Raw genomic sequence first — 24,114 nt, forward strand, 5'->3', positions numbered from 1 at the left:
CTCATTTATAAATCTTCGTATATTGAAGCTCTAACTAAAATTATGCCACCCGACGGCTTACTTTTGGTTATGACGCCAAATAGTAAAAAATTGTCCACAAACTCTTATTTAAGCCATCAAAAGTTTCGAACGAAATGAACTTTATGTTCGGCATATTTTCTTAATCTTTGCTCTGTGTAATAAGTGTAATCGCAAAAATACACCGTGATTTCATCATGGATTCGGGAACACCAGTCACGTTTTCCAGAACGTTCCAGATAACGTGACTGTATTCCCGAATCCGTGCCTGTTATTCCCGAAAAAATACACCATGAACTATTCAGTTCATGAATTCATGAACGCTTTTGTTTTGCGTGTAAAATTCGTAAGGTAGGAAATATAGTGTGCTGTCTGCTTAAGTGGCTGCTAAAATCTGAATCAAAATGATTTTTACGCAAGTTTTTTGCGTTTATCAGTTGAAGAAGTGCAATCTAGCGTAATATAACTAAAATACGCCTGATACACGTGAGCCAACGTTACGTCCTAGGCTAACATTACCTCCCGTTACTTTACGTGGCGAATACTTGTCCGATATGAATGCTGCTGTTTATAATGATTGGAATGGAATTATTCTGCCGCATTTGTTTGGAAATCAACTTTGGCATACATAGTTGCACCAACACGTTATTTTAACCATTACGAAATTGAACCATATCACCTTGAGGTCAAAATACAGACGTAGAAAAAATATGCATACTAAATTACAGACTCTATACAATCCTTTTTTCCTCGTCATTACAGAGCACCCCGATTCATTGTTCATCTGCCAAGCGCACTCAGTAATTATTCATTAGCAGCTTTTTTTTAGCGCAACCTTCTTCGAAGTGAAGAAGTCGAAGTCAGCCTTTTGTGTCACGCATCACCAGCAGGTCCATTAATTAGCTTAAAACGCGTCCACCTCATCGACGTCCTTCACTTAGGACGATTAATTATGCATCGAATCTGCTCGATCAAATTGCATTTTCTTCCCAGAGTCAATTAGCTGCTCATACACTTTTCCATTTTTCTTAGAAAAGCTAAAGACGTCAAATTACCGGGCTACGAAACTTACCTGTGGGCACATTTTGCACTGGTACTTCCGGCCGGTCCCGTTCGGCAGCGCTGCCCCTATCTTGGTGGCGTTGATGGGCTGCGGGACGACGAGAAGGGCCGCCGGGTTCGGATGCACGTGATGTCCACCGGGTGAGCCATTCGTCGGTGCCCCTCGGGCCCCGTAGATCTGACTCATCTGCGCCGACTGCATTCCGTGGTGATCCAGCAGCCGTCCGTCGTCAATCATGTGACCTGCAGTCCGGGGCAGTACCGAGAAAGCGCCGGGACAGAACGCAAAATTGGAAAATTAAAATTTGAAATTTCAATTACTGCACCCGGAGGCGTGAAATAATCAAAAGTGTTCGCGCAAACAATTGTACGGTCATTCCGCACATGCTGACGGGCTTACCTTTCTGCAGGTTGTTGTGATGATGGTGATGATCGACTGCATTCATTTTGGCCTGTTTGGGGAAAAAGTGCGAAGAAAATCGGGTTTAAATGGGTGGCCAAATAATCAGATTAATTGCTTCGCGTCGAATCCGGAAAGGTATATCAAGTGACAAGTGGAAAAAAATGTACCATTTTTACAATGACGAATGAGTACTGGATGAGAACGAATTGAACAATTACGGAAGTTGTATTAAAAACAGTGCACATGCATAAAGAAAATGTGGAAATCATTTTTTTCCAAGAATTCTGAAAAATAGTTATAGCTAATAACAGAAACCGTCGGATTTATACCTACTTCACTACTACTTTCGCTAATAGAAAAGCAAGTGATGATTTTTTAATACTTTTTCGTTCCATCACACTAGCCCCAGCTGTTGTCTTTAAATATCTACCAAGAAATCCGAAGTAAACTTTAGATTAGTATTGTAGTAACCGAAAGAGAAGCAAAGAGACTCTCTTTTACACATACGACTTATTTCAAAGCACTCTAGAAATGTGGTTCCATTTTTGCTAGATAACAAAAAAAAGTTTAAAGTTTTGAAATATCACTTTTCCCACACAAATTCCCGTTCAATCAACCTCAGATATCGCAACAAAATCGCCTGAAACATTTTTGAAATTTATTCTATTCTACTCAAACCAGAGCATAAAACATTTATTTTCATGAAGCAACTTTACTTTTGACAAACGTCATTGCGTTCAAAAAATCATGATAAGCCTTGTTTATATGACTATCAATTGAACGTCGGCTTCATATTTTTTATGTGAGTAATCATTAAAATTATCAAAAATGTGTTAATTTTTTACAAAAAATAATAATTTATGAATGCGAAATAAATACTCACTGATCGATATTCATTCAAAAATTGACAGTGCACAGCCGAATATGAATATGTTACGAAGAGTGGTTGTTTCATATTCCCCTTTCATGTTCCAAAAACTCTGTCCAAATACAAAAACCCTCAAATGGTTCATCGGAAGTCCATGAATAAATTTTAAAATTGGATTGAGAAACAACGAATAAGAAATATTTTTTGGATTAGATTAGAGCCAAACGAAAAAAGGCGAATAGCATTTTTTTTTCTATTTGAGCTCCCAGATGCATTTTATATGCCTTAAGAATTTCACTACAACTTGGGTAGAGTCCAAATTTCCAACAAAAAAAATGGGTTGGGTTGGGTTGAGCAATGCTCATCAAAAAGGTTGAGTAACGCTGCTCCAGTGATACGGTAACTAGTGGGGTAGGGTTTCTAATGTCGAATTCGTTTTTAAACCTGGGTCAGTGCCAACCCGAACCCTGAATAAAAAAACGTTTTCAGTTCCATCTGTCATTGGATATGGTGGTGTGCGTGGCATCGTGTTTGTTTTGATTCGAAACATATGATCGACACCATACCGGATTTTACCAGTGCACTGGAAGTTTGTGGGCCACAACGAATCAGATCATGATAAAAACGATCAAGTACTCGCTCTGATTTTCGCGAATTACGAAATTTACTTTTGGATGGATTCCTTTTCGCTTCTTCAGGAATTCCTCCGCAAGTTCTTCCAGGCATTTACTCGGAGTTTCTTTCCGGAATTCATCCGGATGTTTCTTCAGGTATTCCTTGCGAAATTTCTTCAGGAATCTATTCAGAAGTTCCTCTTCTACCTGAAGTTACGTTCGGAGCTCGGGAGTTCGTTAGGAAAGTTCCGAAGTTCCTTAAAAATTTCCTTCGGAAGTTCCTTCAGAAAATCTTTGGAACATTCCTTCAGGAATTCCTCCCAAAAATACTTCAAAACTTCTTCCGGAAGTTCCTTCAGTAAATCATTTGGAAATTCATTCATGAAATCCTACTCAAATTAATTTAGGAGTTCCTCCAGAAGTACCGTCAGGAATTCCTCCGGAAGTTCCTCCAGAATTTCCTCCAGGAATTCCTCCGGAAGTTCATCCAGGAATCCCACCAGCTGTTCCTCCAGGTATTCCTCCGGAAGTTCCTCCAGAAACTCCTACGGAAGTTCCTCCAGAAATTCCTCCGGAAGCTCCTCCAGAAATTCATCTGGAAGTTCCACCATAAATTCTTCCGGTAGTTCCTCCAGGAATTCCTCCGGAATTTTTCCCAGAAATTCCTCCGGAAGGTCCTCCAGGAATTGCTTCAGCTGTTCCTCCAAGAATTTCTCCGGTGGTTTCTCCAGAAATTCATTCCGAAAGTTCCTCTAGAAGTTCCTCCGAAAGTTCCTCCAGGAATACCTCCAGAAGTCCCTCCAAAAATTCCTTCGGAAGTCCCTCCCGAAATTTCTCAGGATACCACCGGAGAAATTCGTGGAGGAGCTTTCGGAGCAATTCCTGGAAGAGCTTCCGAAAGAACATCCGGGAAAATTATTGGAGGAACATCCGAAGGAATTCCTGATGGAATTTCGGGAAAAATTTCCGGAGGAATTTCTGAAAGACCTTCCGCAGGAAATTCCGAAGAAATTTCTGGAAGGACTTCCGGAGGTACTTCTGAAGGATGTTCCGGAGGAATTCCTGGAGGAACTTTTGAAGGAATTCCTGGAGGAACTTTTGAAGGAATTCCTGGAGCAACTCCCGGTGGAATTCCTGGAGGAACTTCCGAAGAAATTTCTGGAGAGACTTCCGGAAGAACTTCTGGAGAAAGTTCCGGAGGAACTTCTGAAGGAATTCCTGGAGGAATTCCAGGGGGAAAATTCTGAAGGAACTTCCGGATGGATTTCTGAAGGAGCTTCCGGAGGAATTTCTGGAGGAACTTCCGGAGGAATTTCTGGAGGAACTTCCGTAGAAATTTCTGAAAGAACTTCCGGAATAATTCCTGAAGGAATAGCTGGTGAGATTCCTGGATTAACTTCCGGAGGAATTCCTGAAGGAACTTCGGGAGGAATTCCTGGAGGAACTCCGAAGGAATTTCCGAATGAATTCCTGGAGAAACTTCCGGAGGAATTCCTGGAGGAACTTGCAGAGGAATTCCTGGAGGAACTTCCAGAGAAATTCTTGGAAGAAATTTCGTAGGAACTCTTGGAGGAATTTCCAGATGAACTCTTGGAAAAATATTATGAAGGAATGCCTGAAATATTGCTCTAATGCATTCTGGGAAGAATTCGCAATGGAATGCATATAAGACTTCAAGGAGGAATACCTGAACGAATTATAAGAATTCTTTGAAGAATTTCCATATGATTTTTTGAAGAACTACTTAAAGAAATAATTAATGGGGGAATTTTAGAATAAATTGCAATATAATATTTCCGTTTAAAACAAATTATCCTGAGATTACTGAAAAAAGTCCTAAGGGAATTTAAATATAATGCAAATGTTGACAAATATCATAGGGAATAAAAAATTTCCGTAAAACGGCTTTCGATGCGCATTCTCTAATATTATGCACAAACAGTTCCGTTTTTACTCTGGTTTGTATTTCCTTTCGGCTTGTTTATTCCACCCATATGGTTTTGACAGTTGAAGTGCGGTTGTATTGGTGAACCTGGTGCGAAACCGTGAAACAACACAGTGCGAACCCGACAGCTTTGGGGTTGGAACTAGTGCGAACCTAGTTCCAACCTGAGCGAATAAAAAAACACTTTTTAAAAACGAATTCGACATAAGGGAGCATTGTGGCTTTCGTAGTGAACTTCCTCTCCTATTTATCATTCCGGGTGCTAATTGGCAAACCCGGTTCCAGGTCATACCAGGAGGTTACATCACAATCGACAGCCAATAAGTAGATTTGCTCTAAAGGTAGCCTCACACCTCGGGAATTAGGTCCGCGGATTTTTCCCCATGTAGTTTTACATATAGGGGAACTGTTTTCCATCTGACTGAACATATATTCATCTCATCTCAAAACAGAGAAATACAGTACCAATCTGGTCGTTTCTTTTTGCTTACATGCGTGCTCATTGGTGAAAAAAAAAATACAAAAATAAAAAACAAATAAAATTCCATTTTTGCATGATCTTTTCATTGCTTTGTTTTTGATGGGATGGAAATGGGAGCTATGAGATGAAGTGCCGAACCGTTCCCCTACATAGCTTTCGGGATTTGCGCACGGAAAATCAAAATCCCGGGCCCATTTAAAAATGCACGGCGACCAAAATCCGGCGGAAAACTTTCCCGAGATGTAAAGTAGCCTTAAGAAGCGAACATTGCCTCTGGATTATCGTATTAAGAGCTTTTGTTGGTTTGTTATGATTATATATTGTAGTCCCCAAATTTCTGCTCAAACCACACCGAAACCACAACCACCACCACCATCATTTATTTTGCTGACGCACGGCTGTGCGGATTTTTGCCAAGAAAAAACAAAAACTGAGCGTGTGTGTCAGACATATAATAGGGTAGTGAGCTAATTCCCGTCGTAGTAGATAGTGCTTGGTTTTCGAATCTAATTTATACGCTATCCCAACTACTTACTCTAACTAAGTTGTATGTAACACGTATTTTAGAGTTCCTAGTTTTCATTGTGTACTATTAGCGCATTGAACAAATTAAAGTTTATTGAAAATCGGCAATCAAAACCACCCTTCAAAATTTTCAAATTTGTCTTATGAAAATCTATTTACGTCCATGAGAATTTTCATTCGTCCAGTCTAAAATTCAATGGATTGCTGTCAAATAAATCCGTTGGTATTGGTGTGCGATTTCTACAAGTACACCAAATTAGTTTTTTATGCGGTATCATACCGTGTTAAATAAAAATAACATAAATTCAATCAATATTGGCCTGTTCTGAATATGATATGTGTACATTGTGAAACATAGAATATAATATGTGTATGAAGCGGTTATCCAAGAAACACCTGAAGTGGAGGCATTCAGATCTTTACGCGTAACCAATGATCTGCAGGCCTGTTTTGTAAATGTAATGTACCCATTGTGGTACATATGATAGAATCTGCATATGGAAGATCTTCACGATTATCCAAGAAATCCCTGAAGTGAAGGCCATCAGGTCTACAGGCATAACCAATGATCTACAGGCCTTTTTTTGATGTAATGTACCCATTGTGGTCCATATGATAGAACCTGCATATGGAAGATCTTCACGATTATCCAAGAAATCCCTGAAGTGAAGGCCATCAGGTCTACACGCGTAACCAATGATCCACAGACTTGTTTTGTAAATGTAATGTACCCATTGTGGTACATATGATAGAACCTGCGTATGGAAGATCTTAACGGTTATCCAAGAAATACCGGAAGTGAAGGTCATCAGGTCGACACGCGTAACCAATGATCTACAGGCCTGTTTCGTAAATGTTATGTACCCGTTGTGGTACATATAACAGAATCTGCGTATGAAAGCCGTTCGCGGATACCCAAGAAATACTTGAAGTGGAGGCCTTCAGGTCGACACGCGTAACCAACGATCCAAAGGCCTGTTTTGAATATGTAATGTACCCATTATGAAGAGAGCATGTACCATATTTGAAACCGGAAAATTGATCTTTAGTTCCGCGTTTAGATCGAAAGGCCGTACTCTAGGAATTTCTTGGATGACCAAGAACATATGCTGTGAACACATTCTGTTCTTTGTACTACAGAAAGCATGTACCAAATTTGAAACCGGAAAACTAATCTTTAGTTACGTGTGTAGATCGAAAGGTCTTACTCCAGAGATTTCGTGGATGACCATGAACATGTGCTGTGAACGCACTCTGTTCTTCGTACTACAGAGAGCATGTACCATATTTGAAACCGGAAAACTAATCTTTAGTTACGTGTATAGATCGAAAGGTCTTACTCCAGGGATTTCGTGGATGACCAGGAACATATGTTGTGAACGCATTCTGTTCTTTGTACTACAGAGAGCATGTCCCATATTTGAAACCGGAAGCCTGATCTTCAGTTACGCGTGTAGATCGAAAGGCCTTACTCCAGAGATTTCTTGGATGACCATGACATATGCTGTGAAACTGGAAAACTGATCTTCAGTTACGCGTGTAGATCGAATGGCCTTACTCCAAAGATTTCTTGGATGACCAAGAACATATGCTGTGAACATATTCTGTTCTTCGTACTACAGAGAGCATGTACCATATTTGAAACCGGAAAACTAATCTTTAGTTACGTGTGTAGATCGAAAGGTCTTACTCCAGGGATTTTGTGGATGACCATGAACATGTGCTGTGAACGCATTCTGTTCTTTGTACTACAGAGAGCATGTACCATATTTGAAACCGGAAAACTAATCCTTAGTAACGCGTGTAGATCAAAAGGCCTTACTCCAAGGATTTCTTGGATGACCAAGAAGACAAGCTGTGAACGTATTCTGTTCTTTGTACTACAGAGAGCATGTACCATACTTGAAACTGGAAAATTGATTTTTAGTTACGCGTGTAGATTGAAAGGCCTTACTCCAGGGATTTCTTGGATGACCAAGAACATATGCTGTGAACTATAGATAGTAGAATCTATAGATGAGCGAAAGCATGGCTGAGTCGATTTTTTTGACCGTGCACGCGCGCGCGCATATGACGTCACAGCCCTTAACATTTCCATTGAAATCGTGACGTTATGCTCGTTTGGAGACACGTTTGACAGTTCGTTTGGAGACAGAGGATTTATCTTCGCTCATCTATATATTCCACTATCTATACTGTGAACGCATTCTGTTCTTTGTACTACAGAGAGCATGTTCCATATTTGAAATAGGAAAATTGACCATCTACGTATCCTTTCTCTGTACCACAAGGAGCATGTACCATACTTAAAACAGGACTGCAAATCTTTGTTCCTGAGCCCAAGCCATTTCTTGGATAACTGGATGACTTATCTGTGACTTCATGCAGAATAACTATCATTTCGGTCAATTTTAGAAGTCAAATTTGAAAGTTTATTTCGGTTTCAGTTAACAAAGATTTCCTAGTGCAATCCCATTTCGACCGCATAAAAATGGTTTGGATTGTGCTTCCATTCAGTTAAATGCCTCTCTGTCAAACAACTAACACACATGCTTAACATGTACGTGGGTAGTGTGGCCAACAAATTTCTATTATGAAATTATTTCTCCTGTTTAAAACTTTTGGAATTGTAGAAAATTTTAGTATGAATGACGAGTGCGTATGAAAAATATTTATTTGGAAGACTTTACTTTTATTACGCAAGCGGAAAATAATTGAAAAACCTACTTCTATTGACTGCATGATGTTTTATCAGATGTGTAACATAAGATTATTTCAGTTCAAACCGCCAGTTTGGCAACGCGTTTTTCGACTATAAACAAGGGGACGAAGAAAATAAATTTCAAACGCTCTAAAGTTTGAAAAATAAACAGATCATTTGAACGCCTTCCGGTAGTTATTTTATAATTATTTTTCACTTGAGAAATAATCATTGCTTTTATTATGCAACTTGCTTATTATTCTTTTTTCTAAATAAGTTAAGTTGTGGCAAAATTCGATTGAAAATTTCTTGATTTATAATTCCTGGAAATGCGTCATGTACTTCACACTAAGAAAAATGTTCAACGAAATCAAGATTTTGTCATGCTGCGATTAGTTGGGATGATGAAGAAAAGGTTTCCAGAAAATTTAATTACTTGAAAATATTAAAAACACGGTAAACAGTTCAGAGTTCATATTTACTCAATGTTCTATTCAATAATTCTGGTAAGTGGTTGTAGTTCGACTGGGATAATTGTTCTTATTTTCTGAATTTGTTAGTTTGAGATATTCAAACGGGTTTATGTTTGCAGAGTCCGACGTTTCGGCCCGTTATTGAGTCTTTTTCCTGATGAGCATTTTCTTTGAAAAAAGATCAAATAAACGAGTCGACACGTCGGGCAATGCAGGTATAATTCCGTTTGAATATCTCAGATCGAAAAAGTCAGAAAATAAGTACTGCTGGTAAGTTCACCTGGCTTCAAAAACACGTTTCAAACATGCTGTCGTTATTTGCAACGACTTTCATTGAACAATAATCATCGAGGATAAAAAAAACTCTTAGAATCGGTCGACAGATGTTTATTTGGTAAAATAGTTTTGCCAACTAAGCCGAGGAGATTTTGTTGCGAAAGTAAAATTTCACGCTAAGTCCACTATCGCAGAAGTGTGTAATAATATGAACTAAAACTCAGCTACGCTGTAGTATGTAATGCCCTTACAAGTATGTTTTTTAAACAGATTTTTTGATTACTTTGTATTATACTTCAAAATTCAATTCGAAATGATAAACTGGGGACCACTGATACCAATCGACTTTCAGCTCGATGAGCTGAGTTCGTGTGTTTGTGTGCACACAAAAACCAAAAAACCTTAGCCACTTTTTCATAATAAAATTCTTAACCCATTTCCTCGCAACAAGTTGCGTTCGACGGGGGACAAACAGCCCCCTGAAACGGCTGTCATCTGCATACAATATGATTGAAGCCGAAAACTTGGTGCTAAACTTGGTGCTAGCTGTCAAGATGTGGCTTTAAGCACGGAACACAGTGACGCATGCGACAATATCGCTCGAGGAGAGATTTAATTCGAATAAAAAATAAAGAAACAGTTTTTTTAAGCGCACCATCTAAAATATGTTTCATAAATGTATTGCAATTATTTCTATAGCTGATTCGTTAATTTCAGATACAAATGTTTCGTTATAGCGCAAAAGTTATCAGCACTGTATTTGTCACAATAACAAATACCAAATTATTAATAATAACAAATTTGTCAAGTTTGCCTGATACCCATGTCGATATCTTAACGGTTTGATAGATGTCTGAAGGAATTTGACAAATATTTAGCATTGTGATAAGGAGTGGGCCTTTAATTTCTAATGCATCGTTAAAAAACCAAATTTTTACAAGTAGAAAAAATAAGACTGCAAACCAACTGATTGATCAGCAGTGATTTATTTTTCCTCCAAATTTAAGAACACTATTCTCGTTGGAATCTGAAGCAAAAAAAAAAGAAAAACGCTGGTATCTCCAGCAGGTTTCTGTTCATGTTTGAATTTTGTTTAAATAAATTAAATAATTATTTATTTTGCTGCTCAGAAATGCGGCGTAATTGCAAAGTGCATTGATCCAAATTCCGTAGCTAAAATAACACGTTCAATCGCCAAAACATAGAAAATTTGAATCTCGTGATTCAATCTGCAGAAAATAGAACAAAGCTGTACAACAGTTTTGTGCTTTTGAATCTGAACTTAAATTAATCTGAGGCAGCTGCTGGGAGAATGCATGTTTCAGATTCATATTAAAATTAAATTCAGCAGAACAATTGGAATCACTACTAATCTGATTTTATTCTTAGGTTACTTAGGATTCTTAACTCATAATCGACAAAAGTTTAAATGTTACACATTTGCGACATGAGCAGTATGGTTAGGTTTCTCGTCAGCTAAAAGAACTTTTTTCCGGTGCATGATCATTGCAGCTCGATAGTTATTATTTTTAATCTCCTGGCTAAGTTCATTATGCTATTATTATCTTAGTTTCGACGCCCACATTATAGTGAGCTCAAGTTTGTAACCAAAGAGGTAAATAGATGAATTGAGTTAGTCAACTGAAAAGTAGTTGTGCTGTCTCATATCTCATAGAGGCAGTTCAATAATTATCGAAAAACCCTGCTTGCAGAGCAAGATTACTTGTGATAGATTTACGTTTTAATGGTTTCGGAAGGTGCACCAGCCTTTTTTAAGACTGGGTATTTTTTAAACCTTCGAACTGGCGCTTTCAAGTTTAGGGTATGCAACATTTTTGAACCCCTAGAGGAAGTGCTACCCAATATCCGCTTATATCTTTCAAATGAGACGTGTGATACAAGCTAAAATCAAATAATTTCATAGATGAAAGTCTTATTTATGAAAAGGAAGTTTGCAATGGGCATCGGATGTTTATAAATCACTGATATTTTGAACTGAAAAAATATTTTTTGTTTTGGAAAGTGCAACATTGGACCCCCAAATGTACACATTTTTTACACCCCACTTTTAGTCTCTTCAAAAATGAATTTTCAATTTGCACAGGTCATTTGAGCTAAAGCAAAGTCTTATCTTTCGATTAGCATGCATCAATGAGAAGATTGCAGCGATTCAAATTTGCAATTTCAACATGAACTGATTGTGTTCGTTCTGAGATATTCATTGATGTATGCTTTGAAGCGTAACGCATTGTAAGTTAGTTTGTTTTCTTGAAAAAATTGATTTCATTAACATTTCATCCAAATATCGTTATTTTCGCACAGGAAGTTAGTCAAACACATTCGCAGCAATCTTATTTGCATAAAGACCATGCGGGATTATGCAGCGGCATTGAATCTAGTTCAGATATCAATAAAATGTCAACAGGAGGGTCCAAAATATGTAAGGGTCCAAATCAAGTTGGTTACCTTAATGTTTGTTTTCATTCGGATTCTGACAAACTTATTCCTCGAAGGACCTTAGTCGGCCCTGTAAACATACTGTGAAACAATATTAAATTTCCTGTTCTGGCATCCTTAAATTGTCAAAATCGGATGATAATTGGCAGAGTTACAATATAATTATTTAATTTCTTTCAAAATTTGCTTAACCCAGTTTATGTGGTCATCTCAGGGGTCATCTACAGCATGTTACGAGCGCTAATGGCCGCTTATTTTAAACTCTTTTAGTGGAATGTCTAGAAGTAATTTGATTTAAAACGGAAACGGGGTTGGACTTTTCTCATACTGTGTATCAAGTGTGATATCACAAAATAAAATTTGAAATCGAAAAATTGCGTTTATTATGCAGTAGAAGGAAAGAATAGCCCCATACTGCTAACCGTTTTTATTTAAATTGCTCCTAAAATGTTTGAAAAGAGTTTTAAAAAACTTCCCGTATGTTTCCTCGTGCAATTTTTTTCAAATATTATCCTTAGACTTCTTCATGCAACCTTTATTCGCCAATAATGATAAATTCATGAGGATGATGATGATCGCTGCGATGACAAACGACACAAGACAAACGTCAAATAGATTGCACCTTACCAGAACATGTTAAATTGTGTCGGCTATCGAAATTAATTTATTGGTTTTTTCGGTGATAATTTCTGCTGATTTTGATGATAATTATATTGTGGCAGCTATTATCGCAAGTAAAATGCTGAATTAATGACGAAAACAGAACAATATAATTTAAGTTATTGAAATTTAAATTTTCACAATGGAAAATCATTTTGCGATAGATAATTAAATATCCACTCGAAATGTACGGTACAATATGAACGGAGCTTTAAATTTCAAGAACAGCACTAGCGCCACACCAACAAACGGTGGCTTCAAGAACTAGTGCTTGTTTCACGGGGTTGGGGACAAACCCTATAGTTGAAACACGGCAGGTATTTCCGTCCATCGTCGTAGGGACTAAAACCAACGAAAGCAACGTACATTTGCTAGAACTCCACTATAGCAGAACGTTCCTCCTGAGCTTACGATTTGGTACGTATGAGTTTTACAAAAAAGCGTTTTTTATTGGTTTTCGAGACTATGACGAACAGACGAAAATACCTGCCGTGTCCCTTGTATATAATCACGATCGGCGTTCAAAAGTTATGAAGAAAATGGTGTGTTGACCATATAAGCGAGGTTAGTTGATTCGCTATACAGCATTTGCAAGAGCCGTAATGTAGGCAATTATTTGTGATGTGTATCACACTAACATCACACAAACGATTGAATCAAGAAAGGCATCTTCACCGCTTGGAGTTCATTCACAAATTACCGTAATCCGGGGAACATTGATCAGTTTCACCATTTTCAAGAAATGTATGAAATACTATTTTCTGTTATCACAATTACTTATTGTGAGTTAGGCATCTCAATATTGACTAAATTTGCTGCTGAATGGTAACACTCTGACAGGTACCCCCACTCTCTAAAGCGATATGTAATTTGTGAATTAATCTGAGTTTTTATCAAAATAATGTTGGCGCATGTAATTAATTTTTAGGGAAAATATTTGATTTGGTGAGTCACGTGCCCCATCGTGCCCCTGCTTTATTCCGCCAGTGATGAAGGGTGTTCCAAAAATAGAAATGTCTATCGAATGTTCCCCAAAATCTTCGAAGCGACCGATAAATTCCTCGTGTAGAGCATCCATTGTACCAGAATACTTTTCTGATTTTGCTGGACTATTTACTGCAAGAAGAGGGAAGTGAACAAATTTACCAGCAACCATTTTGGGTTTGTTTTGATTGCTTTAATGTGAGAAAACAACAGCCCAGCAGCTAATCCTGGTCTTGCAGTTTGGTGTTCAACTTCAGGTGCTTGATGATGTCTACCAGAAAAGCCAGATCACATATCCATTCGTGATTATTGATTTCTGAAATCCACTTTTTCGTCTCCTGTTTCTCAATTTTCCAATGAATTTCTGAAGAATACAACAAATCACCGTATTCGGATGCCATTTTTGTAATAAAAAATACTAAAATTGTCGATGGTTAACACCTCTGGCTTTGAATAAGGTTTATTGTCTTACGACAACCAACGTACCATCCGGGATCCTGGTAATTTTAGCAAAAAGAATGTGCTGGTGAATGATGCAGTGCGCTGGAACAATATCTCCATACCCTTGTGACTGTTTTTTCTTCATTAGGATCACAAAACCGTTGTTCTTTCCAACCATTGATAAAACCCCGTCAGTTGCAAGACCACTCAATTTGTCTATAGAGAGTTCAAGATTCTTTACACACGGCGTTACTGCGTCCATGCGGTCTTTCCCGGTTGTTGTAAATACCCTTCATTGGAATCAAAGCTGCGAGCTCTGTGATTTCAAAATTGGCATTAATACCTGTTATGAAAACAGCAAGTTGTGCCATCGTGAGCGAATAGTATGAGAAGCGGGAAACTTTTCATTTAGCGTCGTTTTCAAATAATCATCGAGAGCATTGACTCTTCTTGTAGGGTAGGTGTACCAGTTTTGGCCATGAAGTAGGATGGTTGAGTGATTCGGGTTGTATTTAGGTATAGAGCTACCATAATGATACCGGGCTCTAGACACTGATCTGCAACTTTAATGGCAACATGCGAAGAATGGCCATCGACGTAAAAAGCAACAGGAAGCGGAATGTCGTTTTTAACAAGGATGAAATATTTTTCGGATATATTAACTGAAATTGTGCGTAGTCATTCATCCACGCTCGCTTTGTTCAAGACCCCAAGTAGATGGGAAAGCTTGAGCAATCTCTTTCCTGATTTGTTGACCCGGAAGTATGACCATCGCATCGGTTCAACAGTATCTTCGGCTGCATTAAACGAAAACGTAACCGTTATGTTTTATTTACCATCTGCTTGCTCCACTTCATAGACATTCCGGGAACCTTTTTGGACAAGAAATGCGCGAGTTTCATCGCCGTTAAATACGCGGCTTCATTTTCTGTTTATCAAGCCATTCGGAAACCCCTTGAAACCATTTTCGTATGTCCGCTTCTGAAACACGAGCACTTGCTGACGTGACTGACTCTGGGGTTCTTATTGCCAATCTGGGATGTCGAAATATCACGAAAAATTATCAGTTAAGTTATATGTTTGATACAGTTTAAACACACTAACCTAAGCAAATGTTTTTAAATGGAGATTTTCGAGGGAATGCAGTCAAGATTTCCGTAATTTTGTACAACAATGTCCAGCGTTGAACAGGAAATCCTCTATTTTGCATCTCAATAACCCAAGAAACAACATCCGTTTCATCCTTCTCGGAAAGTACAGTTTGAGATCCTCTTTTTGTGGTTTTGCCCCACTGGGAAATTAACTACCACTTGATCTGAACACTAGTTTCGTGGATGGTTGGCGGAAATAAGAATTGTCAAATTTGGTTGGCAATGAAGAGTTGACCAAAACTGGAGCATTGGGTAACTTTTGCGCTTGACTTCAAAAGGACCAATAATACATTTTAACCTTTTATGTTACATTTAAAATACAAACATCTACAAGGAATGGAAATAATATATTTTGTTGCCAACTTATTTCCGATTTTATTCCATGACAAATACCAATAATATTCGTTTCCGTACGAACTATTTTTGCCTTTCTCGTATACTAAGTACATATGCACTCGCTTGACTGTGGATATACAAGAGTAAAGCACATGTAAAGATTGGACAAATCAAGCATCCGAAAGATATTCAATTTGCAAAAAAAAAAACTAACCGCGGTGGATGTTGGTACTCGGCTTCTCCGCAAACGAGACCTTTAAGTGGTCTTGTTGTGTAGGGGTTATCACGCCTATCTAGAGAGTAGGAGGTTGAGGGTTCGAGTCCTTTCAAGACACGTGGATTCTTGTTCGTAAATTTCATATCAATTTGTCCATTTCGGAACATGTGCTGTGCATATGCACAGCCAAGATATTTAACAAAAAAAAATTCGTTTATTAACAAGTGCATATGGGCTACACTTTCGTGGAGTACAAGTAGTGTCGAAAGTGAATTGATCAAATATACATGAGTAATTCGCCAGAATATCCAATTATATACATAAGCTTAACTGTAAGAGTTGTAGTTACTCTATTCGTGCTAATTATGATTTAAAGATGGCATGTTTTCTAGTAATGGACAATATATGTTTAGGGTGGCCTGAATAGGTGCTATGGTGACAACCGGTACATCTACCCTAACTGTATTCCGTGACATGTCCGTTATAGTATTTGAATTGAATGCTTTAAGCTAAGGGTATGCGATAACACATTTTTTCCAGGCGAAACGAAATGAAATTAGAAATGCTATTGTTGATTCGAAACGAAACGAAACGAAATTCAGATTTACTTCCGAAACATCGAAGCGAAACGAAATTGAAGCCCATTTGATTCGAAACTTCACGAAACGAAACGAAATTTAATCTATTTTTCCGCGGAATTTTTATTGAATTTTTTTTGCGTGGTATACATAGGGGAATAACGGCTTTGGCAGGTTTTGTTCTATTATTGTCAGGGGTTTTTTATGACTGATTATGCTCAAATTTGGCCTAAACATTCTTTGCATATCAAAGAATATTGTGACCAAATTTAATAAAATTTGGTCGACAAAAAACCCCCTGACAATAATAGAAAAAAAAACCTGCCAAAGCCGTCTTTTCCCCTAACACGAATAAAAAAAATGTTTGATATTTTTAAAGTAAAATATTGTCACCCAAATGCCATCAGTTTTGTACCTGTTCATTTTCAAAAGTACGCCCCTTTACCAGAAACAACGTAAAAATATTCATCGCTTAATATTTCCAACAGACATCAGTAAAAATAAAATAATGCCGATTTTAAACTGCAATCAACAGATTTCATATTGATTGGATCTGTTCACCATTTTGAAAAGACAGATTCAAAGTTCCACCCTTCCATTTCAATCAACGTCTTGAATAAGTCTCCAGGCAAATTTCCAACCAAATCCATGAGAATTTAATGAATCTGTAAAACTTTCCAAGCAGCTTTTGATTGCAGTAGTAAACTCGACTTTTTCTATTTTTTTTACTGAGGTCTATTAGCGTTTTTTTTTTGTTGGGGGTAGGGCATTTTTCATTCATCACTTTTTCTCGGCCTTGGAAGATAAACGAAAATCGTGACTGCTAGATGAAAACCTTTTTCGTTTAATCACTTCACTGCCCCTATTCGCATAAGCGTCCCATGTCAGTTTTCTTCAACTTCAGTAATATGCCGTTGAATGTTTCAAACTCGTTTTACATGGAGAAATACAAAAAAAATCTAATAAATTGATTAAACATGCAATCCTTCTGAAAATTTGGCATAATATTATTTTTATGTATACATTGCTATGGAACTATTGAATGGACCATAATTATATTTCTTTTCTGTGTAAAAGTGTATCAAAATTTGGAATGTGACTGTTATGCGAATAAATAGCAAGATGGGACAACACAAGTGGGTTTTGATTTTCAAATTTCTTGAACGAAGTCTATTATTTTATCAGTTTTTCTTAAATATGAGGTCATTTTAAGCTTATTTCTGAAAAAAAATCAAAATCGCCAAAAATCGACATGGGACTCTTATGCTAGTCGCGGAAGTTCACCTCTCACTTACTTTTTGTGAGAACGATTAGAAACCTTAACAATAATATCCGTGGGATGCTCTTACTCTAGCAACACCATTACACTATCTGCATGTACACAGAAAAAAAATCAGAAGGGTTATATACAAGATACGACCGCCCGACGTAAACTACGTAAAACAGATCTTAAGATAATTATTTTTGTTAGTGCCTAGAGGGATTGAAATTTTGACTTTTGCGCTCATCTATGCTTGAACGATAACATTTGCTGTTTTGATGAACCTCCTAAATTTTAAACTGAATTGGTTATTTTTTTTTTTTATTTTTTTTTTTTATTTTTTTTTTTTTAACTAATTTTATTTGCTAATTATCTAATACATGCATTCATCTCTTAGACTAGGTGTTCCGTGTTTTCTTAACACTATCATCCTTATTTGCTATGTTATATTTTTAGTTATTATTAATACATTTCAATGGCCTCTGGCAGTTAGAATTTTTCCTCTGGTTGAATTGAACCATGTAGGAATTACAATGTTTTCTACTTAAACTAATCTTAACCTATTTTATACTAAGGGTACAAGGAGTTAATCGATGTAATAGAAGATTGCAACGATTTTTGTCTAAAATTGGAAATTATTTTGTTGGACATTTGTTGCAATGTCTCAATATTAGAAATTCTATGAAGTTCATTGGTACTATACCACGGAGGCAACTTCAGAATCATTTTCAGAATTTTATTTTGAATCCTCTGAAGTGCCTTCTTTCTGGTATTGCAGCAACTAGTCCATATTGGCACAGCATACAACATGGCAGGTCTAAAAATTTGTTTGTAAATCAAAAGTTTGTTCTTAAGACAAAGTTTTGATTTTCTGTTTATAAGTGGATATAGGCACTTAATATATTTGTTACATTTGGCTTGAAGGCCTTCAATGTGATCTAATTTGAAGTTAATTTTTGATCTAGCAGAAGTCCTAAATATTTAGCTTCGCTAGACCAATTAATTGGAACCCCATTCATAGTGACAATATGTCTGCTAGAAGGTTTCAAATAAGAAGCTCTCGGCTTATGTGGGAAAATTATAAGCTGAGTTTTGGAAGCATTCGGGAAATTTTCCATTTTGCAAGTAAGTGGAGAAAACATCCAAACTTTTTTGCAATCTACTACAATGACACGAAGGCTTCGCCCTGTGGCCGAACGGCCCGTGTCATCTGCAAACAAAGATTTTTGACACCCTGGTGGTAAATCAGGTAAGTCAGAAGTAAAAATGTTATACAATATGGGCCCCAGTATGCTGCCTTGGGGGACACCAGCCCTTACAGGTAATCTATCAGATTTAGTATTCTGATAGTTTACCTGCAGCGAGCGATCTGATAAATAACTTTGGATCAGTTTAATTATGTACAGAGGAAAATTAAAATTCATCAATTTTACAATCAAACCTTCATGCCAAACACTGTCAAATGCTTTCTCTATATCAAGAAGAGCAACTCCAGTCGAATATCCTTCAGATTTGTTGAGCCGAATTAAGTTCGTAACTCTTAATAACTGATGAGTGGTTGAATGCCCATGGCGAAACCCAAATTGCTCATCAGCAAAAATAGAATTGTCATTAATATGAACCATCATTCTATTTAAAATAATCTTTTCAAACAGTTTGCTTATTGAAGAAAGCAAACTGATTGGGCGATAACTAGAAGCCTCAGCTGGATTTTTGTCCGGCTTCAAAATAGGAACAACTTTGGCGTTTTTCCATTTATCTGGAAAGTATGCCAATTGAAAACATTTGTTAAATAAATTAACCAAAAAGGATAAAGAGCTCTCAGGAAGTTTTTTGATAAGTATGTAGAAAATACCATCATCACCCGGGGCTTTCATATTTTTAAAGTTTCTAGTAATAGATCTCACTTCATCCAAATTGGTTCCCAACGAAGGGTCAAAAACATTCTCTTGGTTGAGAATGTCTTCGAAGCTCCGTGTAACCTGATCCTCAATTGGACTAGTGAGACCTAGACTAAAATTATGGGCACTCTCGAACTGCTGAGCAAGTTTTTGAGCCTTTTCGCCATTTGTTAATAAAATTTTATTTCCCTCTTTAAGCGCTGGAATTGGCTTTTGAGGTTTTTAAGAATTTTTGTTAATTTCCAAAAGGGTTTCGAACTGGGATCCAACTTCGAGACATTATTCTCAAAGTTGGTATTTCTCAGAATAGCGAAACGTTTTTTAATTTCATTTTGCAAATCTCGCCAAATAACTTTCAACGCGGGATCACGAGTTCTTTGGTATTGCCTTCTTCTCACATTTTAAGCCGGATCAGTAGCTGAAGATCGTCGTCAATAATAATGGAGTTGAATTTAACTTCACATTTCGGAATTGCAATGCCTCTGGCTTCGACAATTAAATTTGTCAAAGATACGAGCGCATTGTCAATATCACTTTGGTATCCAAAGGAATATTAACATCAAAATTCCTATCGATATACGTTTTATATAAATCCCAATCAGCTCTATGATAATTAAAAGTAGAGCTGATTGGATTATAAATGGCTTCTTGTGAGATTTCAAATGTCACAGGAAGGTGATCAGAGTCAAAGTCAACATGACTTACCAATTGGCCACACAGCTGACTTGAATCCGTTAAAACTAAATCAATTGTAGAAGGATTTCGACTGGAAGAAAAACAAGTTGGTCCATTGGGATATTGAATAGTATAATATCCCGCAGAACAATCTTCAAATAAAATTTTACCATTGGAATTGCTTTGAGCATTATTCCATGAACGGTGTTTGGCATTGAAGTCACCAATTACGAAGAATTTTGATTTGTTGCGAGTCAGAATTTGAAGATCAGCTTTCAACAAATTCTTTTGCTGCCCATTGCATTGAAAAGGCAAGTAGGCTGCAATGAAGGAAAATTGTCCAAAATTTGTTTCAACAGAAACTCCCAAGGTTTCAAAAACTTTGGTTTCAAACGAAGAAAATAATTTATGTTTGATACGTCTATTAATGACAATGGCGACCCCACCACAGGCGCTGTCAAGACGATCATTTCTGTAGATAAAGTAGTTTGGATCTCTTTTAATGGAGAGTCCTGGTTTTAAATACGTTTCAGTTATAATGGCAATATGCACATTATGAACTGAAAGGAAGTTGAATAATTCATCTTCCTTACCCTTTAGAGAGCGGGCATTCCAATTTAGAACTTTCACACAATTATTTGGATCCATTGAAACGGAGTCCGATAACAATTTTTGTGTGTACTTTATACCAACCTGAACAGCTTCAGGAATGGTATTTGCTTTGAACATTGCATCAATCATGTGATGCAATTGTTCAGTTAAAAAATCAAAATCGGAAGCAGTCATGCTACCTGAATCGGCAACATGACCATTATTTTCCGTTGGGACATGGGTATAAACCTCATTTTGAGAAGAGAAATTTTGCCTACCAGCAGCGATGTTTGCATACGTAGGTACATTCGAAAAATTGGAATTTACTGAAGTGCTTGCTACCCGTTGACGAGCGGCAAAATTTGTTTGTGAATTGTGGTGGGTATGAATTGCTCGACCGGTAACCGGTTTCGAAATTTGAGCGTTTGAAAAATTTCTACCCGTCGAATCTGGGATCCGATTGGAATTTCCCGTCATCAATTTTGCACGGGAATTCAAAACTTTTGCGTGAAGGGCATTCCCAGAAATTGGATTTATGATTGCCCCACAGTTTGCGCACTTAAATTTATTGGAATATTCTCTCACAGGACATGCGTCCTTGGCGTGAGAGGTTCCACCACAAATCATGCATTTAGCATCCATGTGACAATGTTTGGTTCCATGACCCCACTTTTGGCACTTACGGCACTGGGTAGGGTTTTGGAAATTTCCCCCAGAGGCCTGCGGAAATGTTCCCATGTAACACGGACATGAGACATTATACAGGCCTTTTCCAAACTTTTCAAACTATTTAGTTCACTTTTCTTAAAAGAACTAAATAAAATTCTTGAGAAATGCCCTCTGGGAAGTACCAGAATGGGATTTCTTTTCATCTTAATTACTTGGACTGGTGAAAATCCAAGTAATTGAGAAATTTCAATTTAATCTCATCCAGTGATTTGTCATCACTGGGAGACCTTTCAAGACGACTTTGAAGAATCGCTCAGTTTTGTCGTCGTATGTGAAGAATTTATGGCGCTTCTCAGTTAAATAGTGAAGAAGACGTTTGCGATCGTCAAAGCGATCCCGGCAAAACGCGGCAGTCACCCTTCCTAGCAATCTGAAATGAAACCTTGATCCCCTGAAGGTTACTCAAAATCTCATTCCGGAAGCCAGAAAACTCGGCAACAGATACCACAATTGGCGGAATCCTTTGCTTTTTCGCATGAATCGAATCACCTGGGCTAGAGGTATATTCGATTTGCTCAATTTCATCATTAATCAAATCGAACTGATTGCTCAGTTCGATTGGAGAAGAATTATTTCCGATATTAGAGTTAGAAGGAATATCTGAATTCTCCAGCTTCCTTCTATTTTTTCCGCGCTTGGGCAGGACGGTCTTGAAACCTTGTTTCTTTGAAGGAAGTGGAGAATTCAGAGACTCTTCCTCTTGTTTTTGTTAATACTCATGGCTGAGCGTGGAGACGTGACCTTCTAAGAGGTCCCAGAACGGTGTCCCTGCAGGATTACCACCGCTTGTCGGAATTTTACTTCCGCAAACGGGTCCAACGTAAAACGAAGGCACGGGTCCTTGCAAAGATCGTAACGGGATCAGTGGGTACAAATAGCGCTAAGAAGCACCGTTGAAATTAAAATAGCTTCGGGTAGTATTAAAAACTTCCTTCCGCAAAGAGAGAAAGAACCGCACAGCACGAAAGCACGATGCGGTCTGATGAGAATTGGTTATAATTTAACTGAGTACGAGTCGTTTGAAGTTTGTATGGAAATTACTATAGAAATCCCGTCTGTGAAAGATCGTTTCGTGACTATTTAGGGGGAGATCCCCCAGCGCCGGACACCTCCCAATATCGGACACTTCTTAAAACGATACTACTTGCAGAGGTCCCTCCTTCATCTTATTAAGTACAAAAGGAAGCTGCTGAAAAGGCTTCTAACGGCAAGGAATATCAGATCTTCATGTTATAAACTTTGTAGTTTGTACAAAATTTGATGTTGAATAAAAATTCTTCACACCTGTTTTGTTACACTTACTTCAATTCAATTGTTTCTTCTTGCAGAGAAAGCCACAGAAATTAGCAGAAACAAAAATTAAAGAGGACATTGAAAAAGGTGGGAATTTGGATTAGGATGTAAAAAATTTAGCTGAAGAGTCAAATAAGCTCCACTAACAATTTTTAGTATTTACAACTTAAAGCACGTGAAAAATATTACTATTCTGAATGATGTCTTTATTCATGTAACAGGAACTTAGTCACATTTGAACATGATGCAATAGTGTCCAGTACTAGGAGACATTTTTCTGAACCGTGAATTTTTTTACCAAAATTCATCGTCGCAAAACGTGTTCAAATGACCAAATATTGCTAGTTTGTATGAATCATCAATGGTCAATGGTCATATTTTGTGTATCTTTCTTCTATCTATTTTTCCTTTGAGACAGTATAACTCACGAATAGGATGACCGATTTGCGAGATTTCCTCACTTATCGATTCGTATTGGGATCAGCTGTGTTTCTATATGTAAAAGGTAAGTAAATTTTAAAGGAAAAGTTGGGAAAATTGTCATAATACAATATTAGGGCGAGTTTGGATAAAACCTAATGCGATCGCTCGAAAAATTATCTAGAGTACGGCGTCGCAATCAACGCAGAAAATGACATTAAACTTAAAAACCCGAGCAACGCAGGGTATGTTCTGCTGGAAAGGTATAAAAAAACCCCAGATTAATCCACCTAACGGTGATGGCGCCTTTCTCGCGCTAAAAGGTAATAAATGTAGCCTTTACGCTTACACCTCGATGATGTACAAGAAAGGCAAAACAGTTACACCGTCTAATGTTATGATAGAAAATTTACACTACTAGATGACAGATGGCGCTGCCAAAAGTTTCTCGAATTTCCTATGTTCGAATTTTGACTTTCGGACAATTTCATAGTACTATGAAACTGAACGAAGAGCATACTTACGCCTAAATGCGTGCAACACGAGCATCTTTATAGTGCGATGAAACTCTTAATGGGAAGCCACGGATAAAATATTCATAGATGCAAGGCATTTTTCATAACACATTATTGTTCTATGTGACTATGTCTCATCACTATTTTAATATTATCTATTTTTGCAATTTTCAATTATTATGAAATTCAATAGTGATCAACAGCGTTTTAGTCTCTGTCGGATGCAACTTGTTGCAAGAAAATCAGTTAAGAGTTTCTATGTGAAAATTTGGCTAATGTTTTTATGGCATTTGTGCACACACACGCACACACATACACACACACACGCACACACGGACAGACAGACATTTGTTCAGCTCATCGAGCTGAGTCGAATGGTATATAACACTATGGGTCTCCGGGACTTCTATCAAAAGTTCGAATTTGGAGTGAAATGATAGCCTTTCGGTACAACTTAGTTGTACGAGAAAGGCAAAAACATAATCCGGATAGTTAGAGTTTTTTTGTTGTTAAATGGCTTATGTGTCCGGAACTTGAGG

General features: G+C 37.5%; 1 protein-coding gene across 2 annotated transcripts in view; it reads right to left on the reverse strand.

The window, feature by feature from the left end:
- The window catches only part of LOC134227610 (zinc finger protein rotund), a 571,062-nt gene that overhangs the window by 78,358 nt on the left and 468,590 nt on the right, over positions 1 to 24,114 (reverse strand). For both annotated transcript variants that reach the window (XM_062709225.1, XM_062709226.1), the window contains 2 exons: positions 1,481 to 1,532; positions 1,091 to 1,323 (listed from right to left, as the gene is read on the reverse strand). In XM_062709225.1, the coding sequence (XP_062565209.1) occupies positions 1,091 to 1,323; positions 1,481 to 1,532 (285 nt within the window). The remainder of the gene's footprint in view (positions 1 to 1,090; positions 1,324 to 1,480; positions 1,533 to 24,114) is intronic.

This window comes from Armigeres subalbatus, chromosome 3, assembly GCF_024139115.2.
Source record: "Armigeres subalbatus isolate Guangzhou_Male chromosome 3, GZ_Asu_2, whole genome shotgun sequence".
In the NCBI taxonomy this organism is placed as follows: Eukaryota; Metazoa; Arthropoda; class Insecta; order Diptera; family Culicidae; genus Armigeres; species Armigeres subalbatus.